At 29.2% G+C, this 18,655-nt stretch overlaps 3 protein-coding genes across 6 annotated transcripts; 1 reads left to right on the plus strand and 2 right to left on the minus strand.

Annotated features, from left to right (window-relative positions):
• Window positions 1–1,060: 1,060 nt before the first annotated feature.
• Window positions 1,061–14,473, minus strand: LOC129616250 (zinc finger MYM-type protein 3). Of its 4 annotated transcripts, none has more exons than XM_055531803.1 (10): window positions 13,767–13,908; window positions 12,442–13,596; window positions 12,148–12,330; window positions 3,025–5,596; window positions 2,548–2,924; window positions 2,231–2,356; window positions 2,048–2,169; window positions 1,861–1,990; window positions 1,680–1,773; window positions 1,061–1,615 (listed from the first exon to the last, which is right to left on the minus strand). In XM_055531803.1, the coding sequence occupies exons 2-10, from the start codon at window positions 13,550–13,552 to the stop codon at window positions 1,441–1,443; spliced, it is 4,890 nt and encodes a 1,629-aa protein (XP_055387778.1). In that variant the 5' UTR covers window positions 13,553–13,596; window positions 13,767–13,908; the 3' UTR covers window positions 1,061–1,440. The 4 variants fall into 4 exon arrangements, with proteins under 4 accessions (XP_055387778.1, XP_055387777.1, XP_055387780.1 ...); XM_055531802.1 differs by lacking the exon at window positions 13,767–13,908 and adding an exon at window positions 14,190–14,473 and having other exon boundaries at window positions 1,062–1,615; XM_055531805.1 differs by lacking the exons at window positions 1,061–1,615; window positions 1,680–1,773; window positions 1,861–1,990; ... (3 more) ...; window positions 3,025–5,596; window positions 13,767–13,908 and adding exons at window positions 6,033–7,254; window positions 7,347–7,440; window positions 7,507–7,636; ... (3 more) ...; window positions 8,508–11,013; window positions 14,190–14,473.
• Window positions 14,474–14,636: 163 nt separating this feature from the next.
• Window positions 14,637–17,243, plus strand: LOC129616178 (origin recognition complex subunit 1). Its single transcript, XM_055531666.1, has 3 exons — window positions 14,637–14,942; window positions 15,001–16,152; window positions 16,213–17,243. Exons 1-3 carry the CDS (start codon window positions 14,759–14,761, stop codon window positions 17,181–17,183), a joined length of 2,307 nt encoding a protein of 768 aa, XP_055387641.1. The 5' UTR covers window positions 14,637–14,758; the 3' UTR covers window positions 17,184–17,243.
• LOC129616179 (short coiled-coil protein B) lies at window positions 17,229–18,178 on the minus strand. Its single transcript, XM_055531667.1, has 3 exons — window positions 18,024–18,178; window positions 17,877–17,969; window positions 17,229–17,805 (listed from the first exon to the last, which is right to left on the minus strand). The coding sequence occupies exons 1-3, from the start codon at window positions 18,082–18,084 to the stop codon at window positions 17,585–17,587; spliced, it is 375 nt and encodes a 124-aa protein (XP_055387642.1). The 5' UTR covers window positions 18,085–18,178; the 3' UTR covers window positions 17,229–17,584.
• Window positions 18,179–18,655: the final 477 nt, after the last annotated feature.

Here is an 18,655-nt window from a genome sequence, read left to right on the forward strand (position 1 = left end):
TAATATTCTTCTAATCAAGGTGGTAAGTAACCCTATGTCATTTTTAAGTAAGAAAAAATAAATAAGTATGCATAAACATTTTATGTGTGAATATGTACATTTACGTTTACTCGCTTTTGTGTAAATAACTTAACTTAAAAATTGAGAAAATAAATAATAAAAATTGTTATGTAATTGATACTTTATCATGAAATTTTTAGCTTTTATATAGTTATTTAATTTAGTTATCAAATAATTATAAAAAATTTTAAGAACCTCCAAAACAATTTTCAGCATGTTTTACAATTACTGGGACCCTCGGGAACTATAATTACTGTGAAAAAAACTAGAGAAAATGTTCGCTAATTCATATTCTGCAGACACTTACGCAATGGAAATTAAATAATTTGTTTATAGTGGAAATTCAAAAAATGTCTTTAAGTTTTTAATAAAGAAAGAAAATGAAGAGAAAAATGCAGTTTAATGCAAAGGTGTTAATGGCTGCATAAAAATTTAAAGTGCTTAATACTTGTAATCGTTACGTTACTTCAAATCTTTGCGATATTGAATTAAGATATTAAAGAAAGCAAGATAGAAGTAATTTTCGAGATATCGTTCAGTTCGTGAATTGGAGGAGGAATTCCTTAACTTTTGCAGACACCCCAGAAAAACATCTCTTTGTATCGTACAGTCATACTAGGACGAATATAAAACAGCCATTTAGACATAATTTTAAACGTGTTCTTTGCTCAAGCTTGCTATATTTTAACAAACGAAAAGCATCAAATAAATTTACCTTGTTTAGACGAAAAATCGATGTTAAACATTTATTCTAACGAAAACATTATTTGAATAAAAAAAATATTTATACTTAAGAATTTTACTTATTTATTTCTACCCTTGCTCAATTTTTCAAAAAGCAATTTTTACTTACAATATTTTATATTATAAGATACATATATGTATATTATTTCTTAAAAATATTTTGACATTTGTGTTATTTATGAATGCATAAAGGAAAACTAAAACAATTCTTATATCATAGTAAGTGATCTTAAAACTTAGTAGTTATCAATAAAATACACAGCTTCCTATTAATATAAATTTGTTTTAAATATGAAATATTATTTTTTCAATTATTTTTGGAGAAAATAAATTTTAGGATTACTTCCGTTTATCTTTTGTAATCAAATAAAAAATTCGTAAAAATTAGATAGAAGCCAAATAACAATAAATTTATAAAACTTTCTTAAACTTTTTCTTTACACATTTAAAAATAAACTTTTAAGATTTTATTTAGCAAACAATGAAATTTTTGAAATCAAAATTATGGTAAATATTTTAAAGAAGCACTTAAAAAAAAAAAACGAGTTTTTAATTTTTTTTTTGTTGTTTTCCGAACACTTAAAACTAATGCTATATCCAAGTTCTTTTATTTCACATTTCTTATGGTTATATATATTATATGTTTAAAATCGCAACATTAATTTCTTTAACCATTTTTACACGATGCAACATTTTTTGTAAACTATCTTGCGTAAGTGGTTGTGTTGAATACCAAACGGGGGAATCTGGTACACACGAACGTTCTGGTTGCAAATAAAATACATCATTCCTTGTTTTTACGCTCTCCGGACTTATGAAATAAAGACAAAACATGTTAAGCACAAAAAACAAAAATTAAAACAATTTGAAAGTACCATTTTGACAAATAGAATTCGTACAATCTTACGGGGCATCTTAATGGATTTGCTTCATTTTCTTGCTGCTCATATACTTTTTTCTTTCTGGAGTCTGAAAATATCAAAAATAATTACCAAATATGTATGTATGTATTTAAAATATACATCTTTTTTTAAGTAAACTATTTTTTAAAATTACCTTGAGCTGCTTGAGGTGGATAAAATCTTAACAGCACATTTCTAGAACCAGGTTGTTTAGTACCCTGAGGGCTACGTTTCCAGTGTTTCATAATATGAGAAAATGATAGTTGCATATGTTCTTCCACCGTCTAAATAAAGAAGTTTATCAAACAAATCTAAGTTATGGCATATTAAACGTAATTCACCGTTAAATTGAAGTGTTTCGTGTTAAAAAACATAAGAGTGCTTAGTAAAACATGGGGTGAATGGGCTCCTAATTGTTTACATTCCCATAAATGTTCTTCTTCCACTCGAGTAACAATGTATTCTAAAAAACGAATAATTTTACTTTTGTATCTTAAATTTACAAAATATATAATGATATTTACGAGAATCATTGTATAACACGGAAAACTTTCTAGCAACTTCATCTAAACAATCTGTAAATCTTTCATAGTATGGATCTGTAAATATATTATCTATTCTTCCATTTTCATATAGATACTGCTGTATTCCTGCAATTTTTATTACATTAGAGAAATTATTTTAAATGTGTTACTTATTATAAGTTTATTTATAAATCATGTATTTATTATGATAGTTTAGTACTCGTACCTATAGCAGTTATTTTTACTTTAACAAATATAAACCTATCATTATTTAATAAATAGAGACTTAATGAATAAAAAATTAAATTAAATCTTACCAAGTACTAAATAGTAAATTGTATCTGGTGCATATTCGGTTCCATTTGGTTTCCGAACTTCTTTTACAAATAGACAAAGTGAATAATTTAATTCATCAGCCGTCATTTGCATTAATTCAGACTTAAAAGGTTTTCGTCGGACAGGACTTTTTTCTAATTCAGCATTCTTCGTCATAACCCATTGTTTCCAAGCGTTAACACCAAATGTGTATTTGAGACACATGTTAGCATCCGGTTTTTCTACTGGAACTATAGGTTGCGATGCTTGAACAGGTACTGTTTCAACAGGTTGATGAAGTGTGGAATCATTGCGACGACCTCTTTTTGCTCCTCCCCCTCTAGGGGTATTGGTGCGTTTTCGACCTCGACCTCTAGTTCTTTAATGTTATAAAAAATATTATAAATATTAGCGGTATTCGGATATATAATTTTTATTAGAAGTGCAAGATATTTTGTTTTACAAATTTAACCAATTACCCCGGGGTTGTCTGGATTGCCATTTGATAAAGCATAGATTGATCATCCTCCTCCATTTCTTCGGGTGCTGGTTGGGTTCCTGGTGGGGGTTGCGTTATAGTACTAGCAGTCATTGCTGACTCTAAATCAACAGCAGGTTCGTCATATTCAGTTGCCATTTTCAATGCCATTTGCAAGACATCCTCACCATAAGCATTATTTGTGGTAACAATTTCATCATTATTATAATTTTCGGTTGGAAGTCCAGGTGCTTCATCTTCATCGTCTGAATCCGATTCTTCTTTCTTGTTGTCCCCAGCTACCATTTCGGCCATCATCAGCAACTCAGCCTCGAACGGATCAGAAGGCATTTTATCATGAATTTTTTTAATTTCTTTTAAAATGCCATTTGCGGAATTTCTAGTCGTTGGAATAAATATTGGTATGGGAATAGGTAAAGGTACGGGAACAGGAACTGGAAATGGCAGGGAGTACATATGTAATGGCTGAGGTACATAAATTGGGACGGGTATAGGAATTAATATTTTTGCTGTCATATCCTCATCAGTTTGCACACCGGTATTAAATGAAAGTGGTTTACAAGTAATACCTTTCGTTTCAGTAACCGGTTTGCACATTATTCTTTTGTTTGATATCTTCGGAGGAACTGGTGGAATTGTAATTATAGTTGTTTTGACATTTGTTTCTGTTGTCATAGTTCCAACACTATTTTTATAAGTTGGTAAAGGACTAAAATCATGTAATGTTGACTGAACAGACAATGTTGCGACAGTTTGTGAGGTCAACCGGTTTGTGCTGTATCCACGAGATTGCTGCCTTGCTTGTGATCCATTTGATGGCCTTTTATTAGGTTTCCTTTGAGCTTCGTTTGCTAATGATGTAATATTAGAAATTACAGGCATTGTTGGTTGTTTTGGAGAAATGTGTAAAGTTTGAACAGCGCTCTGACTCGCTTTGATACGTTTCGGAAGTCCAGTAGGAAAGGGACTTTGACTATCATATGTTCCTGATTTATTTTGCGTAAGTGAACTAGGTTCGTTTTCTAAAGTTAAGGGCGTTGTTGAAAATTGGCTCTGAAATTGCATAACACATTGATAAGTGCAAAAATTTCTCATTGATGAATCTGACATTGTCAAATGATACTGCGGTGTTTTTTCCATTAAACAATTGTCACATTTCATTTTTTGTTTTGTTATTCGGTTTAAGGAAACTTCATACAAAACTAAACAATTTAAAGAGCACATAATAACTCCATCTGATAGTTCGTTGGGTGCACGCTCTATCATATCAAAATTATATTTTTTAACCTTACACCATTGACAAAAAACGATTTTTCGATTTCTTGTAATATACATGTTAAAACAAATTTTATTGCAAAAAATTTTCGCAATACTGTCCTCATAAATTGTGAAGTGCTCAGTAGATTTTCTCTCAAAATATTTTGAGCACAAATTGCATTTGTCTGGTGCAACATTATTAACAAACTTAAAAGCGGAAAAGCATGGATTTGAACAAAAATTTATTTCTCGGCCATCAATAAACAAATCCACATAAGCAACCTTTTTATTATTGCAAACAGAACATTGTTCATTTCGTATTTTCTTCTTAGGATTGGTCAATATGTCATATTTTTTCATACAATTTTGACTACAAAAATCTTTAAACTGCTCGTTATCTCCAACTGGTGCTAGAAATCCTTCACTTGTTTTAGAGATGTCCTTCTGGCAATAAGAACAATTTTTCAAACTTTTTTTGTATTTATCTAAACAAGTTGCACAACAAAATTGACATATTTCGAATCCAAATCGTACACAATACTTTCCAAGACTGGGATGTGAAACAGGTCCAAAGCACATACGACATTTACAACCAATCATTTGCTGATATTTGCTTAAGCAAAGCTGATTGCAAAAATCTAAAGTTTGCCATTTTAAATTATTTCGGCTAAATTGAAGTTCTTGATTGCAACCAACACAACGACGCATAAAACTAGTTTCACGTTCTAATTTTGCTAATTCTGCTTCATGTGCCGTACGTGCAACAATTTTCAAATCGGCGGGAGTTTCACTTTGAGACATACTTACTCCGCCCAAATTTTTTACTCGTATAGAATTACGCTTCATACGCAATTTATCAGGTTCTTTTGAGTCTAAAGATTTAAAACATTCTGTACTGCATATGAATAGGGAATCCTCATCTTGTTTAAAATAAAAACTGCACGTTTTTTCTGTTTGACAAACAAGGCAATTTTCTACTTTTTCTTCAGATAAATCTTCTATCATAAATTTACGTTTACGTAATAAATATTTGTCGTTGTTTTCACCCATAATTTTGTCAATGCATTCCTGTTCGCATATATAAATATATTCTCCTGTTTCATTGTCTTTAAGACGATATTCGCAATTTTTATTCTGATTACATTGACTGCAGGTTTGATCAGTGCCTACAACCAGTGAAATGATCGTTTTTGACAAAGCAGCTTCTTGACTTTTCGATGCTTCGTTTGAGGCTTTGTTTTCATCATCTTCAATAATAACTTCATCTTGCGTTTCGACTAGTTGAACTTGAGCATCTATTGAAATTAAAAAAAAAGTAGTAAAATCTAAAAATATGAAGAAATAAAAATTGAGCGAAAATAGAACCTAAATTAAAACCTAATTAAATTTAGGATTTTCCAATAAAAATCCCAAGAATCGATTAGATATATTTTAATCTGCTATACCAAAATGCAGCTTTTTTTTTGCAACTAAATAAATAAATAGTTGTAATTAAATAAATAAAGTACTAATCGATGTGAGTATTCATATTTATATGTACGCAAAAAATATAAACTTCTTCAATTAATTGGAAATTATCTTTATTTATATTTATAAAATAAAAATAGTAATAAACAAAAACAACTTTTACTTAATAAGTAAATTTCCTAGACAAAATTAAAAAATTTTAAAAACTTTTTTAAATTGAAATTTATTTTAATTCACTTTTACAATTTTTCTTATTTGATTTTACTTTTCCGGTAATGTGATTTATGTCATTACATGGAAATTAAAAAAGATTTTTATATTATATTATTTATTAGCTTATAAAATAGAAGTTAGATAGAATCTAGTTATGTATATTAATTCCTGAAATTCCAAAAAATATAGAAAATCTCAACATAATAAATTATTTAGTAAACTTTCTGCTAGAAACAAATAAATTTTTTATATTTTATTACATTAAAATAAACTCATTACAAATTGCAATTTATCGACATATTCCTCAATGCAGTAAAAAGAAAAAATCTTTTCATTATAAGTTTTAATATATTATAATGGTACAGAACGAAAAATCGATATCATACTCGATATAGTCAAAAAAATAAGTTTCAGCAAATAGAAAAAAATATTATGGTTAAGAAAATTAAGCAATTATGTACAAGTATTCATCCCGTATACATGTGCAATTTTTTAAAATTTTTAAGACACATCCCAAGGAATTTTACTTTTACTACAAATGTCAGGATTAAACTTTTGAATAAATTAAATTGGAAATACCTATGCAAATTTAAAAAATTTTCATTAATTTTTTAGGTATGCGTACGGGTTACTTACATAAAATTTCAATTGAAGTATTATTTTTTAAATAATTTCATTTTAATATTTTTAAACAATCACTATCATAACCTAAACAAGTTAATATATCTGCATTTATCTCTATGAATATATATACATATATATGGCTATGAATATTATATATATATATATATGGATATACACGCATACACATATTGTTTAATTATGGTTCCGATCTTTTATGAATATGAAATATATGCCTAAACATTGCAAGCATACAAATTAAATTACAACATGGCTTGCCGTGATTTTTGCAAATCAGAACATTTAATTTAGATTACATTCCCGGAATTCAATTTTACATACATATACATATTCTTAAAATATAATATATATAGAAAAATATTATTTTTTTTTTTGTTTTTTTTCATGTTGTATTTAGTATTCCATTTTTGTACGATAATAAACTTCTTTAATGCTTAAAATTAATTTGAATTTATCTTATATTGTTAATAGCGCAACATTTATTTCTTTAACCATTTTGACGCGATGTAGCATTTTCTGTAAACTATCTTGACTGAGTGGTTGTGTTGAATACCAAACAGGTGAATCTGGTACACATGAACGTTCGGGTTGTAAGTAAAAAACATCGTTTCTGGTTTTAACACTTTCGGGGCTATAAAGAGAATTTTTTTGTGAAATCACTTCGAATTATATTATCAAGTAAACTATTATGAATATTATTTTCTAAACAAAATTATGTTATACCATTTTGACAAATAAAATTCATATAATCGGACTGGACATCTTAAAGGATTGGCTTCGTTTTCTTGTTGCTCATAAACTTTTTTCTTTTTGTTATCTGCTGCAATAACTCACATAAATTAAAAAAAAAACTAATTTATAAAAAAGTAAATAGAAAGCTTACCTTGACCTGTGTTAGGTGGGTAAAATCTCAAAAGGACATTTCTTGAACCAGGTTGTTTTGCTCCTTGCGGATTTCTTTTCCAGTGTTTCATAATATGAGAAAATGACAATTGCATATGTTCTTCTACAGTCTTTAATTTATCACAATATTTTTATAAGTATTCATATATATAAAAAAATTCATAAATATAAAAATTACCGTTAAATTGAAATGTTTGGTATTGAAAAACATCAAAGTACTCAATAAAACATGAGGTGAATGAGCTCCTAATTGTTTGCATTCCCATAAATGTTCTTCTTCTACACGTGTAACAATATATTCTTAAAGAAAAACAGGACACTTTAGTAATGAAAAATATTAAAAATATTAAATATTCGAGTTTTCTTACGAGAATCATTATACAATATAGAAAATTTTTTCGCAACTTCATCTAAACAATCTGTAAATCTTTCATAATATGGATCGGTGAAAATATTATCTATTCTTCCATTTTCGTATAAATATTGCTGGATTCCTATAAAATTTAAAATTTAGTATATTACTTAAAATTTAAAGAAAAATATTAACCTAAAACTAAATAGTAAATAGTATCTGGAGCATATTCTGTCCCGTTAGGTTTTCGCACTTCTTTTACAAACAAACAAAGCGAATAACTTAATTCATCAGCCGTCATTTGCAGCAACTCTGATTTGAATGGTTTCCTTCTTATTGTACTCTTTTCTATTTCTGCATTTTTTGTCATAACCCATTGTTTCCAAGCGTTAACACCAAATGTGTATTTTAGACACATATTTGCGTCTGGTTTTTCAGTTGGGGCAGTTTGACTAGGCGTAACCACAACCGGGTCTTCCGAGGGACGACGTTTTTTAATTGTTGGTTGAACATTATTTTCTCTCGGTATATTATTTGTTGGACTTATTCTTTTTTTGCCACGGTTTGTTCTAAAAAATTAATTTTCTGTTTAATTGTTTTATATTGTTGATAAGATCAAACAAAATTACCTTTGATTTATTTGCATTTGATGGTACATTAAATTGGAATTGTCGTTATTTATGGCGGAACTTAAATCATCCGATTGCGGTTCATCGTATTCTGTTGCCATTTTTAAAGCCATTTGAAGAACATCCTCTCCATAAGAATTATCATTATTATAAGAAACGTCGTTGGCTTCTTCATCCGATTCTTCTTCCTTTTTTTTATCACTAGCTACTAGTTCGGCCATCATTAAAAGCTCAGCTTCATAAGGGTCAGCTGGCATTTTATCTTGAAGTTTCTTTATTTCCTTCATAATACCTTGTGCACTATTTTTTGTTGTAGGAATAAATATGGGAACTGGTATTGGAAACGCAAATGGAATTGGGATTGGCCTGGGCAAAGGAAATCCTTGTAAAGGTTGTGGTATATAAATCGGCACAGGAACTGGAATCAATTTTTTCGACCTTAAATCGCTATCAGTTTGAATTTCAGAATCACAAGATTCAGGTTTGCATGTGACTCCTATTGTTTCTGTTATCGGTACACATTGGGTATTCATATTGGATTTTAATTTTGGATCTGGTGGTAGTTCAACAACAAATGTTTTATTCGCAGGCTCTTTTGTCGTTGTTCCTATAGTTCTTTTAGGTATTTTTGGTTTTGGGGCCGTATACATAACCGAAGACTTTGATGAATGAATTTGTGATCCATATGAACGATGTTGAGACAGATTTTGCGTAATTTGTGGATATGTAATTTCAATGTTATTTTTTGAACGAGCCCGATTTTTTTTACGAGCTGTAGATTCTGAAGCCAAAGACGTAATATTTGCAATAATAGGTATTGTTGGTTGCGTAGCTGTTAGGGGAACTTGCAAAGATTGCACAGAACTTACGTTTGATTTGATCCTTTTTGGTAGACCAGTTGGAACAGGTAAATCTCCTCTACTATTTTCTTCCAAATCGCTTATACTGCTCTGACGATTAGTTGCACTATCTAGTGTAAGTGGTGTCGAAGAAAATCTACTTTGAAATTGCATGACACATTGATAAGTACAAAAATTTCTCATAGTTGAATCAGACATTGTCAGATGATATTGTGGTGACTTTTCTGATAAACAATAATCACATTTCACTTTCTGTTTTGCTATTCTATTTAAAGAAACTCCATAAAAAACTAGACAATTTAGTGAACAAAACATTAGTTTTTCGTTAGTATTGTTGGATTGTTTTTCGATCATGTCAAAATTATACTTTTTTACTTTGCACCATTGACAAAATACAATTTTCCTATTTTGAGTTATGAACATATTCATACAAATTTTTCCACAAAATATTTGTGCAGTATTTCCATTATGAATTGTGAAATGTTCAATTGATTTACGTTCAAAATGCTTTGAACATAAACCACATTTATCTGGTATTATATTATTTACAAATTTAAAGGCAGAAAAGCAAGGACTGGAACAAAAATTTATACCACGTCCATCCAACATTAGTTCTACTTGTACCATTTTTTTGTTATTACATACAGAACATTGCTCAATTTTTGTTTTTCTTTTTGGATTCATTGAGGTGTCATATTTTTTCATACAATGCTGGCTACAAAAATCCTTAAATTGTTCATTGTCTCCAACAGGAGCTAAAAATCCTTCATTGGTCTTTGAAATATCTTTTTGACAATATGAGCAATTTTTTAAACTTTTTTTATATTTATCTAAACAAGCTGCACAGCAAAATTGACAAATTTCAAATCCAAAACGAACGCAATATTTTCCAAGACTTGCTTGAGAAACCGAACGCGTACATGTTCGGCATTTTTCACCAATAGAGTATTGGTATTTACTCAGACAAAGTTGACTACAAAAATCCATTGTTTCCCATATAAGATTTTCTGCTGACACATGTAATGACATCAAGCAATTTGAACATCTACGTTCAAAACTGGCATCCCTATCTAACTTTGCCAATTCAGCTTCATGTGCCGTTCTGGCTATAATTTTCAGTTCCGGTGTACTTGATTTCGTTGCCTGATCCTGCGTGATTTCGGAGCTTAAATTTTTAACACGAATTGAGTTTCTCTTTAATTTTAATTTATCAGGTTCTTCTTTGGACAAAAGATTATAGCAGTCATCACCACATATATATATTGAATCCTCATCTTGCTTAAAAGTGTATTTACATTCCTTAACTTCTTTGCATAAAATACAAGCTTCCGTTTTGGGTTCAATTAAATCTTCTACAATAAATTTGCGCTTTCTTATAAAATATTTGTCGCTTTCTTTATCGATAAAAGCATCACCACACTCTTGGCTGCAAATATATACATATGGCTCATTTTCGTCAGATTTATATCGAAATTCACAACTTCTTTTTTCATTGCATTTCACACATGTTTCATCAGTATGAATTATTGATGTTATAGCGATTTTCGTAGGTAAAGATATTTCAGCTTGACCTTCTTGGTCGTTTCTCACATCGAGTTCAAGGACTGTGTCGTCAATAGTTTGTAGTTCATTTGGCTCTTGCGTTTCTACAAGAAAAAAAAATATGTAATATATAAAAATAAAAAATATAATATACTTATATATAAATATAATCCTAAAATAATTTGTATACTATATTTTTGTATATTTTTGACAGTTTATTTTTAAAGGCTTTCAAATTAGAAAAATTTTTTTGACTGGCTTTCCCCATACATATTAAAAAGAATGTTTATCTTTTAATTTGTTTATTTAAAATAAATTGCATACAAGTACATAATGAGAATATTGACTTATTGTAAATTAACTCCTTACTGCTTCAAATTTAAAGTATCTGAATCTTTCCAAGAAATAAAACCGAATTCCTTTTCTTATCTAAAATAAAATATTAGAAAACAAAAATTGAAGTTTAATAGTTTACTATTGGTTTATTTTAGAAATGAGAATAATAGAGCCATCTGCCCCATGAATTCTTGTAACAGAGTTATAAAGTAAAATTAAATGCCGTGATGATTTTACTTATCTTTGTAATTATCAATCAAAAACTGAAGATAACGTATGGGCAAAACCAGAATACATATATTTAAAAAAAAAATTTAATATAAAAATTTTAAGATACTTTAACAAAATTTTTATTCAAAGGCTCTGTCAAATATACACTTTTAAAAAATGGGACAGATAACTGAACAAAATTACCATTGTTGTGCTGATATAATTATTTAAAAAACGATTCAATTTGCTGCAGCCACATATATGTATTTCTAAAAAATAAAATAGTGTACAATCTTGGTATATACATATATAATAAAATTTTTAAAAAAGTAGTCTATAAAACTTACCAATTAATTGTTATTAGATAACTATGTCTATAAATATTAGAACAGCATTAATTACATCTAAATCACATTTCACTTTCACATCACATTATATCACTTTATCATAGTAATAAACTCATCAATTTTTATAGCTTAACAATTTTCTACACTGCTATAAGGTTTTGTTAACGTAACTCTTAAATATTATATAGAACATCATATTACAAAATGATTACATGTCGATTTACAAAAAATTAAATGAAATTTAAGATTATACAACTTGGATATGAAGTATGTCGTTTTATATAAAATATGATAAAATTTAAATATTTTTTAAAAACAAAAACGTTTTATTCAGTTCTAACTTACCTTTACCATGTTCAGTAGTAGTTCGGGTTGCTTCACTTTCCGCTTCTTCCTTTTCTGCGTCCTCTTTTTCGGCATTTTGTCTTGCCAATATTGCTTGTTCCTTTTCTGCACCGGTTAACTCTTCATCATTATCTGGGATTAAACAAACGTCAGCTGACTCTCCCTGTTCTTCTTCTTGCACATCTGAAATCAAATTTTATTAGTTGTTATCTGTATATATTAAAATATTTGAGTTGAATATTTTATCTTGTAAATACTTAAATTAAAAAATTATAAAATTTTATTTTTGCTTACTTTCAGTTTGAGTTTCGGTTATTTCGCTTTCGTTTTCTGCATTTTCCGCAGACTCAGTTTGAAGTGTAGTATCCGGCTCGTCGCGGCTTTCAGCTAACGGTTCTGCTTCAGATTCTTGTTGCGATTCATTATCTTTCTCATATTCTTCAGTATCCATTGATTGAACATTGGTTGATTTCCTTGTACTCTCAAATAATTCATCGAATTTGTCTTTTTCTTTTGGCTTTTCTTTTTGCGAAATGTCAGTCATTTCAATATCTTGTCCTTCATTTTCTTTTGAAGTTTCGTCAAAAATATCATCATTTCTTTCAACTCTGCTAGCCGCCGGTTCTTCAGAGTCTACATCCATTTGAGATTGTTCATTTGATTTGACTTTTTCGGTAGTTTGAGTACGATCATCTGATAATACGTCTTCTTCATCTTCTTGATTAGTTTTACTAAGTGAAATTTCAGCATCAACTTCTTCTATATCTGGCCTACTATTTTCCTGATCATTTTTTGTTAAATTTTCATCATTTTCATTCTCTACATCTGCTTGTTCCTTCTCATTCTCTTCTTGAGAATCGTGATCACTCGCAATTGAATTTTCATTGTCTTTATTTTCTTCATCCTGTTCGTCAGTATTTCCATCGTTTCCTTCAGTTGCATCCTTCTCTAAATTATAATTATCATCTTTTTCTAAATGCAGACTTGTATCAACCTCCTCGTTGTCCCTCTTACTTTCATTATCCTGGCTTTCAACTTCCTCATGTATATTTTCTTTACCTTCATAATTTTCCCCAATATTATCCGTTTCTTCTTCATCGTTTTCTCCACCATTGTCATTTTCTTCTTCATCATTTTCTCTAACATTAGTAATTCCTTCATCTTCATTTTCTCTAACATTACCAGTTTCTCCTTCTTCGTTTTCTCCAACATTTCCGCTTTCTTCTTCCTCTTCTCCTTCATCGCGATTTTCTTCTTCCTCATTTTTATTACTTTCTGATGTATTTGAAATTTCTTCATATTCTAGTTCACTCTTGTTCGCATCCGACTTTTCTTTATCTTCATCTTGATGTTGGTTTTTGTCAGAAGCTATACTAGTTAAATTTTGTTCATTCGCTTCATCCATATTTGTTTTTACTTTTATTTTATTGATACATTAACAAACACAATCTAAAAAGAAATTGATTTAATTAAGAAACAATATTTAAACTTTTTGTTATTTAAGCATATGAATATGAATTATGTACATCCAAGTTTATTTGAAACATCGCGAAATCAAAATCAATCCCTTTTAAAAGGGAAATAATTGTTAATAAAAATCATCCACTACTATGACGTACCGGGTAAACATTTAAGTTAAAAAATTACAATACATTTGGCAATATTCTAAAACTATTATAAAAACAATTAAAATATAAAATATTTTTTGCATTTGGCGCTTCCAAATAAAGAGGGGGCTTCTCATTTCAGTCATAAATTAAATTTTTACGGCTTATGACAAAATGACGCTCTTTTTTCAATTCGCTTCGAATGGCGAAAAAATAATGTCAATCAGATTTCAAAAATTTATACACGCCTGTATTTTTTATATACATAGATAAGATAGAAATTATTCGCCTTGTGGCACTGGGCTTTTTTTTATGCACAAAATTAAAATCAACCCTGTTCAATAATGAAATGCGGTATTTTTTTTTTTTTTTGTTTCAAATTACATATTATAAATTGAAACTTTTTGAGATATTTTTTCAAATCTATCAACTTACATATTATATAGTCGCCAAAAAATGCTCTTAAATAATATCGGAGACAATAAAGGTGAAGCGCCCGCTACTTTTTCATACAATCAAAGCTTCTGCGTCAAACCAAATTTTTGATTTCAATTTAAATAACTAAACTGGCGATTAATTCACAATATTTTATATTTATTATTTACAGTGCACACTTAATTATATTTTGAAAGTATTTTTGCTAGGTTTTTGACGAAATAATTCCATTAAAATTAATAAAAATTTAATTGATCGGCAAAAACAAACTCCAAGCCATTTTATTTTAGTACTGCACTATATTAAAATTTGCTACAAAAATATATACATACTACTTGTCTATAACATTTAACTTCAACAGTTGGCTGCACTTGTAATTAATAATCTATTACAAAATTTGATGTTTATTTTGTGTTTTTGAAAGTTGAATAACCAATAACATAACTTTGGCGGGTAAAAATATTCTATGTACTATGTAGTGTAGCTATTATGATAAAATTAAAAGAACAATGCGTGATATGAGCTTTACATAATCTTCGTTTAGAGATACAGGGATATAAATAATTGTAATGGGAATTGCAAGCAATGAGGCGCCCGTTTTGTGGATGGGAAACCAAGTTGAGCCCGCAGCAAACTTGGTCCATAATTTGAAATACAAAAATATTAGGAGTTACAAAAAGTGTTTCTTTGATTCTTTTACATTAAATTGTGGTGACTTCGTGTTAGTGTCAAATGCAGATGCTAAAGATCAAGGTACAAAAATGAAATAAAAATTTTCAGAGGAATTTATTCTAATATAGAATACTTTCAGATTCTATTCGGGGATGTGATGTTGCTGAAATTCTATTATTATATGAGCTCGATGACAAATTTTCACCTTTAATAAATGAACCTTTTCGCGCTATTGTCCAATGGTACTCATGGCCTCAAACTATACCAGCTAGGCATTACGATAGTGATGAAATAGAAATAGATTTTGACAAAGAAGTAATTGAAGATCATAGGCCATACGACAATGATATATCGATTGAAACAATTCAAGGCAAATGCACTATAGTAAAAGGAAATATCAATGAATCTGCTGCAGCTTTAATTAAAATGAAAAGTTCAAAATTCAGGAAATTTGCGTGCCGTTACAAATTTGTCAAGAAACTTTTACCTTTATTAGAATGCTCAGAAACAAAACTTCAAGCACATAAAGCAGAATCTATTAAAACCTCAAAAAGTAAAAAGAGAAGTGCTGTTGCAATTTGTAATCTAACTTACGAAAGCGATTGCAGCACTGCAAGCGAGCCAGAATATCTAAATTATTCAATAATAAATAAAAACGAAATAAATGCAAATAATTTGAATATAAAACTACGTGTATCTCAAAGATCTAGAAAAAGTATCGCGGATGAAGAAGTGATTGATGAAAATTCAGTTATTTATTATCCTGAAAATAAGATGAATAATAAGAAAGATCCATTGGTTATTAGACAATGTAAAACAATATTCGAAAGTTCTCCATATGAAAACAAAGTTGCAACTCGCAGAAAAAGCATTTTAAGAACGCCGAATGAAACTAATTCTAGATCTGGAACTCCAAAAAGAAATATACAACTCTCAAACATTGTTGAAGAACGGTTTTATGATAAAATCACACAAAATTCAAAAACATCTTGCAGGTCTCTAGAGAAAGCTAAAAGTAATCCAAATGCTACAAATAACGAATTAACCCCTGTAAAACGTAAAAAATATATTAAAATAAGCTCTTTGGAAGCAACTGTTAGTAACAGGAAAGACTTTAACTATAACCGAAAATCTGATTTGCAAGTACTTCGTGAAAATTTGCATGTTTCGACGGTTCCAGAATGTTTACCTTGCCGAGAAAGTGAATATGAAAATATTTACAATTTTGTTGAACATAAAATTGTTAGTGAAACCGGAGGCTGTATGTATATATCAGGAGTTCCAGGCACAGGTGAGAATATGAACATAACGTGTAGATTAAATTTTACTTAATCCAAATTAACAATTGCAGGTAAAACTGCCACTGTAACAAGAGTTATTTCTGCGCTCAAAAAGAAATCTGCAAATGAAGAAATACCTAAATTTGAGTTTATCGAGATAAACGGTATGAGGCTTACTGAACCACGTCAAGCTTATGTACAAATTTACAAACAATTAGTTGGAAAACCATTATCCTGGGAACAGTCACAATCTCTTTTAGAAAAAAGATTTACAACTCCTACTCCCAGGCGAAAAACGACTGTACTTTTAGTAGATGAATTGGATGTTTTGTGTAATCGTCGTCAAGATGTTGTTTACAATTTGTTAGATTGGCCATCGAAAACAACAGCAAAGCTTGTTGTGATATCAATTGCTAATACAATGGATTTGCCAGAAAGACTTTTGATAGGTAAAGTTACTTCCCGACTTGGTCTGACGCGTTTAACATTTCAACCGTATACACATAAGCAATTACAGGAAATTGTTAAATCCCGCTTGATAGAGTACGATCCTTTTAAAAGCGATGCATTACAGCTTGTAGCTAGAAAAGTTGCAGCTGTGTCTGGAGATGCTCGAAGAGCTTTGGATATTTGCAGAAGAGCAACCGAAATTGCTGAGAAACAACAAACTTCTCAGGATACCATAGTAAAAATGGATCATGTTCAAAAAGCATTGGAAGAAATGATTTCCAGTGCTAAAGTTCAAGCCATTAAAAGTTGCTCGAAACAAGAAAAAATATTTTTGCAAGCTATATCTGCAGAGGTAGCCAGAACCGGTCTCGAGGAGGTAATATTCAAAGGTGTATACACACAGATAGAAGCAATTGCTGCATTTTCAGGACAAAAATTACCATCAATCAGTCAAGTATTTAAGACTTGTTCCAAGTTAGGCTCGCAAAGACTAATAATCTGTGAACATTCACGTAATGACTTATATCAAAAAATTATTTTAAATATTTGCACCGATGACATTCATTTTGCCTTACAAAATAATGTTGTTTAGAAATATGCAGAATCAAAATGTAACAGTAGTTTATTTAAATACATATTATTCCATTTAAAATTCACTTTTATTATTTCTTGATAAGTAAGATATATTTTGTTTATAAAATAATATAATTTGCGAAGTAGGTACTAAAATTATTTAAGCCTTAGAGTAATACTAATGCCTTAAAACGGAAAACAATGATGCAAGAGCAAAATTTATAACTTTACTAAAATATTTTTTATGATCAAATATGCATTAAAGCTATCTAGCACTTGACAATATCTCTCGATATGCTCTTTTGAAAAGTACTAAAGATGTGGTTTTCAATTTCAATAACGTGCAATTTAGAAAATGCTTACGCATTTGTCTTTTTTTTCAATTCTTGTTTAAAACAATATACATACTAACAAATAGAATTATTTTTTTTTCGAGTTAGGACTTGTTGATTGAAATACAGACGAGGCAGACATTAAATTTTCAATGTATTGCCCAAGTACCTGATTTTCGGATTTTAATTTTAAATTTTCTTCCTTCACACTATCGACGCGTTGTGATAAGTCATCCAAGGTATTTTGCAACTCAAGAACTTGTGATATAAGCCTAGCTTTTTCCTCCTTTTCATCAGGATTTATGTCAACTAAAAATAAACAAATTCGATCAAGGTAGTTCTTAAAATAAACTTTTTGTTTAATGAAGTTTATAATTTACCTATAGAGACACTAGATTCATTTGACTCCGATGATTGTAAAGAGTCCATTGACCTTCCGTTAGGAATTTTCTGATCATCATCATTAATTATTACTAATAAATGTAACAATTTCGTACTAATGTATTCAAAATTATTTTAAAATTTACCTTGTGGATCATCATCTGCCAATGGTATATTTTCGTCTTGTAATTTTCCAATCAAAGACATTTCCAAAAAATTAGATATATAATATGTTTAAACTTTAAAGAAATTTTTGTTTGATTTGATTACATTAAGTGTGTCATCAAGTTTGAAGTCTGTCATTAGGTTGTAGGAGTGTATGTAATTTGATGTATCAGGGATTTGTTCATGCTTTACAAAATTCGAATTTCTTTTTTAATTAAGGTTAAATGAAATAAAAAATTTTGAAAATTCTTTTTTTGAAATTAAATTGGAAAAAATTTTGAAAAGGCATTTTTGCACAATCTTACTCTAATATCTAATTTTTTTTATCTAAAAAAAACTAATGAAATTAATCTACCTAACTAAATGTGAAGGACCAAATTATAATTTAGTATAAATACATATGTATTTTCTATTAAAACTAGGATTAATGTGTTGATATTCAACTTACCGTGTAGCTGCAGAAAATTTTAAAAGGGCATCTTTACACTAGAGTCGTTTCTAAACAAACTTTCAATAAAATACAACAAACCCTGTATGTATTTCGAAAATCGTCGAACTTTGACAATTTCTGAGCAAAATGTTTTCTACATCAAATGAAGGTATATAATAATGT

Source organism: Condylostylus longicornis, unplaced genomic scaffold, assembly GCF_029603195.1.
Source record: "Condylostylus longicornis isolate FDR11 unplaced genomic scaffold, ASM2960319v2 ptg000163l, whole genome shotgun sequence".
In the NCBI taxonomy this organism is placed as follows: Eukaryota; Metazoa; Arthropoda; class Insecta; order Diptera; family Dolichopodidae; genus Condylostylus; species Condylostylus longicornis.

Bases quoted from the DNA above. Each gene is read 5' to 3' on its own strand.
- LOC129616178 (XM_055531666.1), top strand. From the start codon at position 14,759: ATGGGAATTGCAAGCAATGAGGCGCCCGTTTTGTGGATGGGAAACCAA. The intron at 14,943-15,000 runs GTACAAAAATGA...GAATACTTTCAG, and splicing joins TGCAGATGCTAAAGATCAAG to ATTCTATTCGGGGATGTGAT. The intron at 16,153-16,212 runs GTGAGAATATGA...TAACAATTGCAG, and splicing joins ATCAGGAGTTCCAGGCACAG to GTAAAACTGCCACTGTAACA.
- LOC129616250 (XM_055531803.1), bottom strand. From the start codon at position 13,552: ATGGATGAAGCGAATGAACAAAATTTAACTAGTATAGCTTCTGACAAA. The intron at 5,597-12,147 runs GTAAGTTAGAAC...TAATTTCAATAG, and splicing joins TACTACTGAACATGGTAAAG to ATGCTCAAGTTCAACTAGTC. The intron at 2,357-2,547 runs GTAAGATTTAAT...TAAAAATTGCAG, and splicing joins AATTTACTATTTAGTACTTG to GAATACAGCAGTATCTATAT.
- LOC129616179 (XM_055531667.1), bottom strand. From the start codon at position 18,084: ATGTCTTTGATTGGAAAATTACAAGACGAAAATATACCATTGGCAGAT. The intron at 17,970-18,023 runs GTAAATTTTAAA...TACATTTATTAG, and splicing joins GGCAGATGATGATCCACAAG to TAATAATTAATGATGATGAT. The intron at 17,806-17,876 runs GTAAATTATAAA...GTTTATTTTTAG, and splicing joins TGAATCTAGTGTCTCTATAG to TTGACATAAATCCTGATGAA.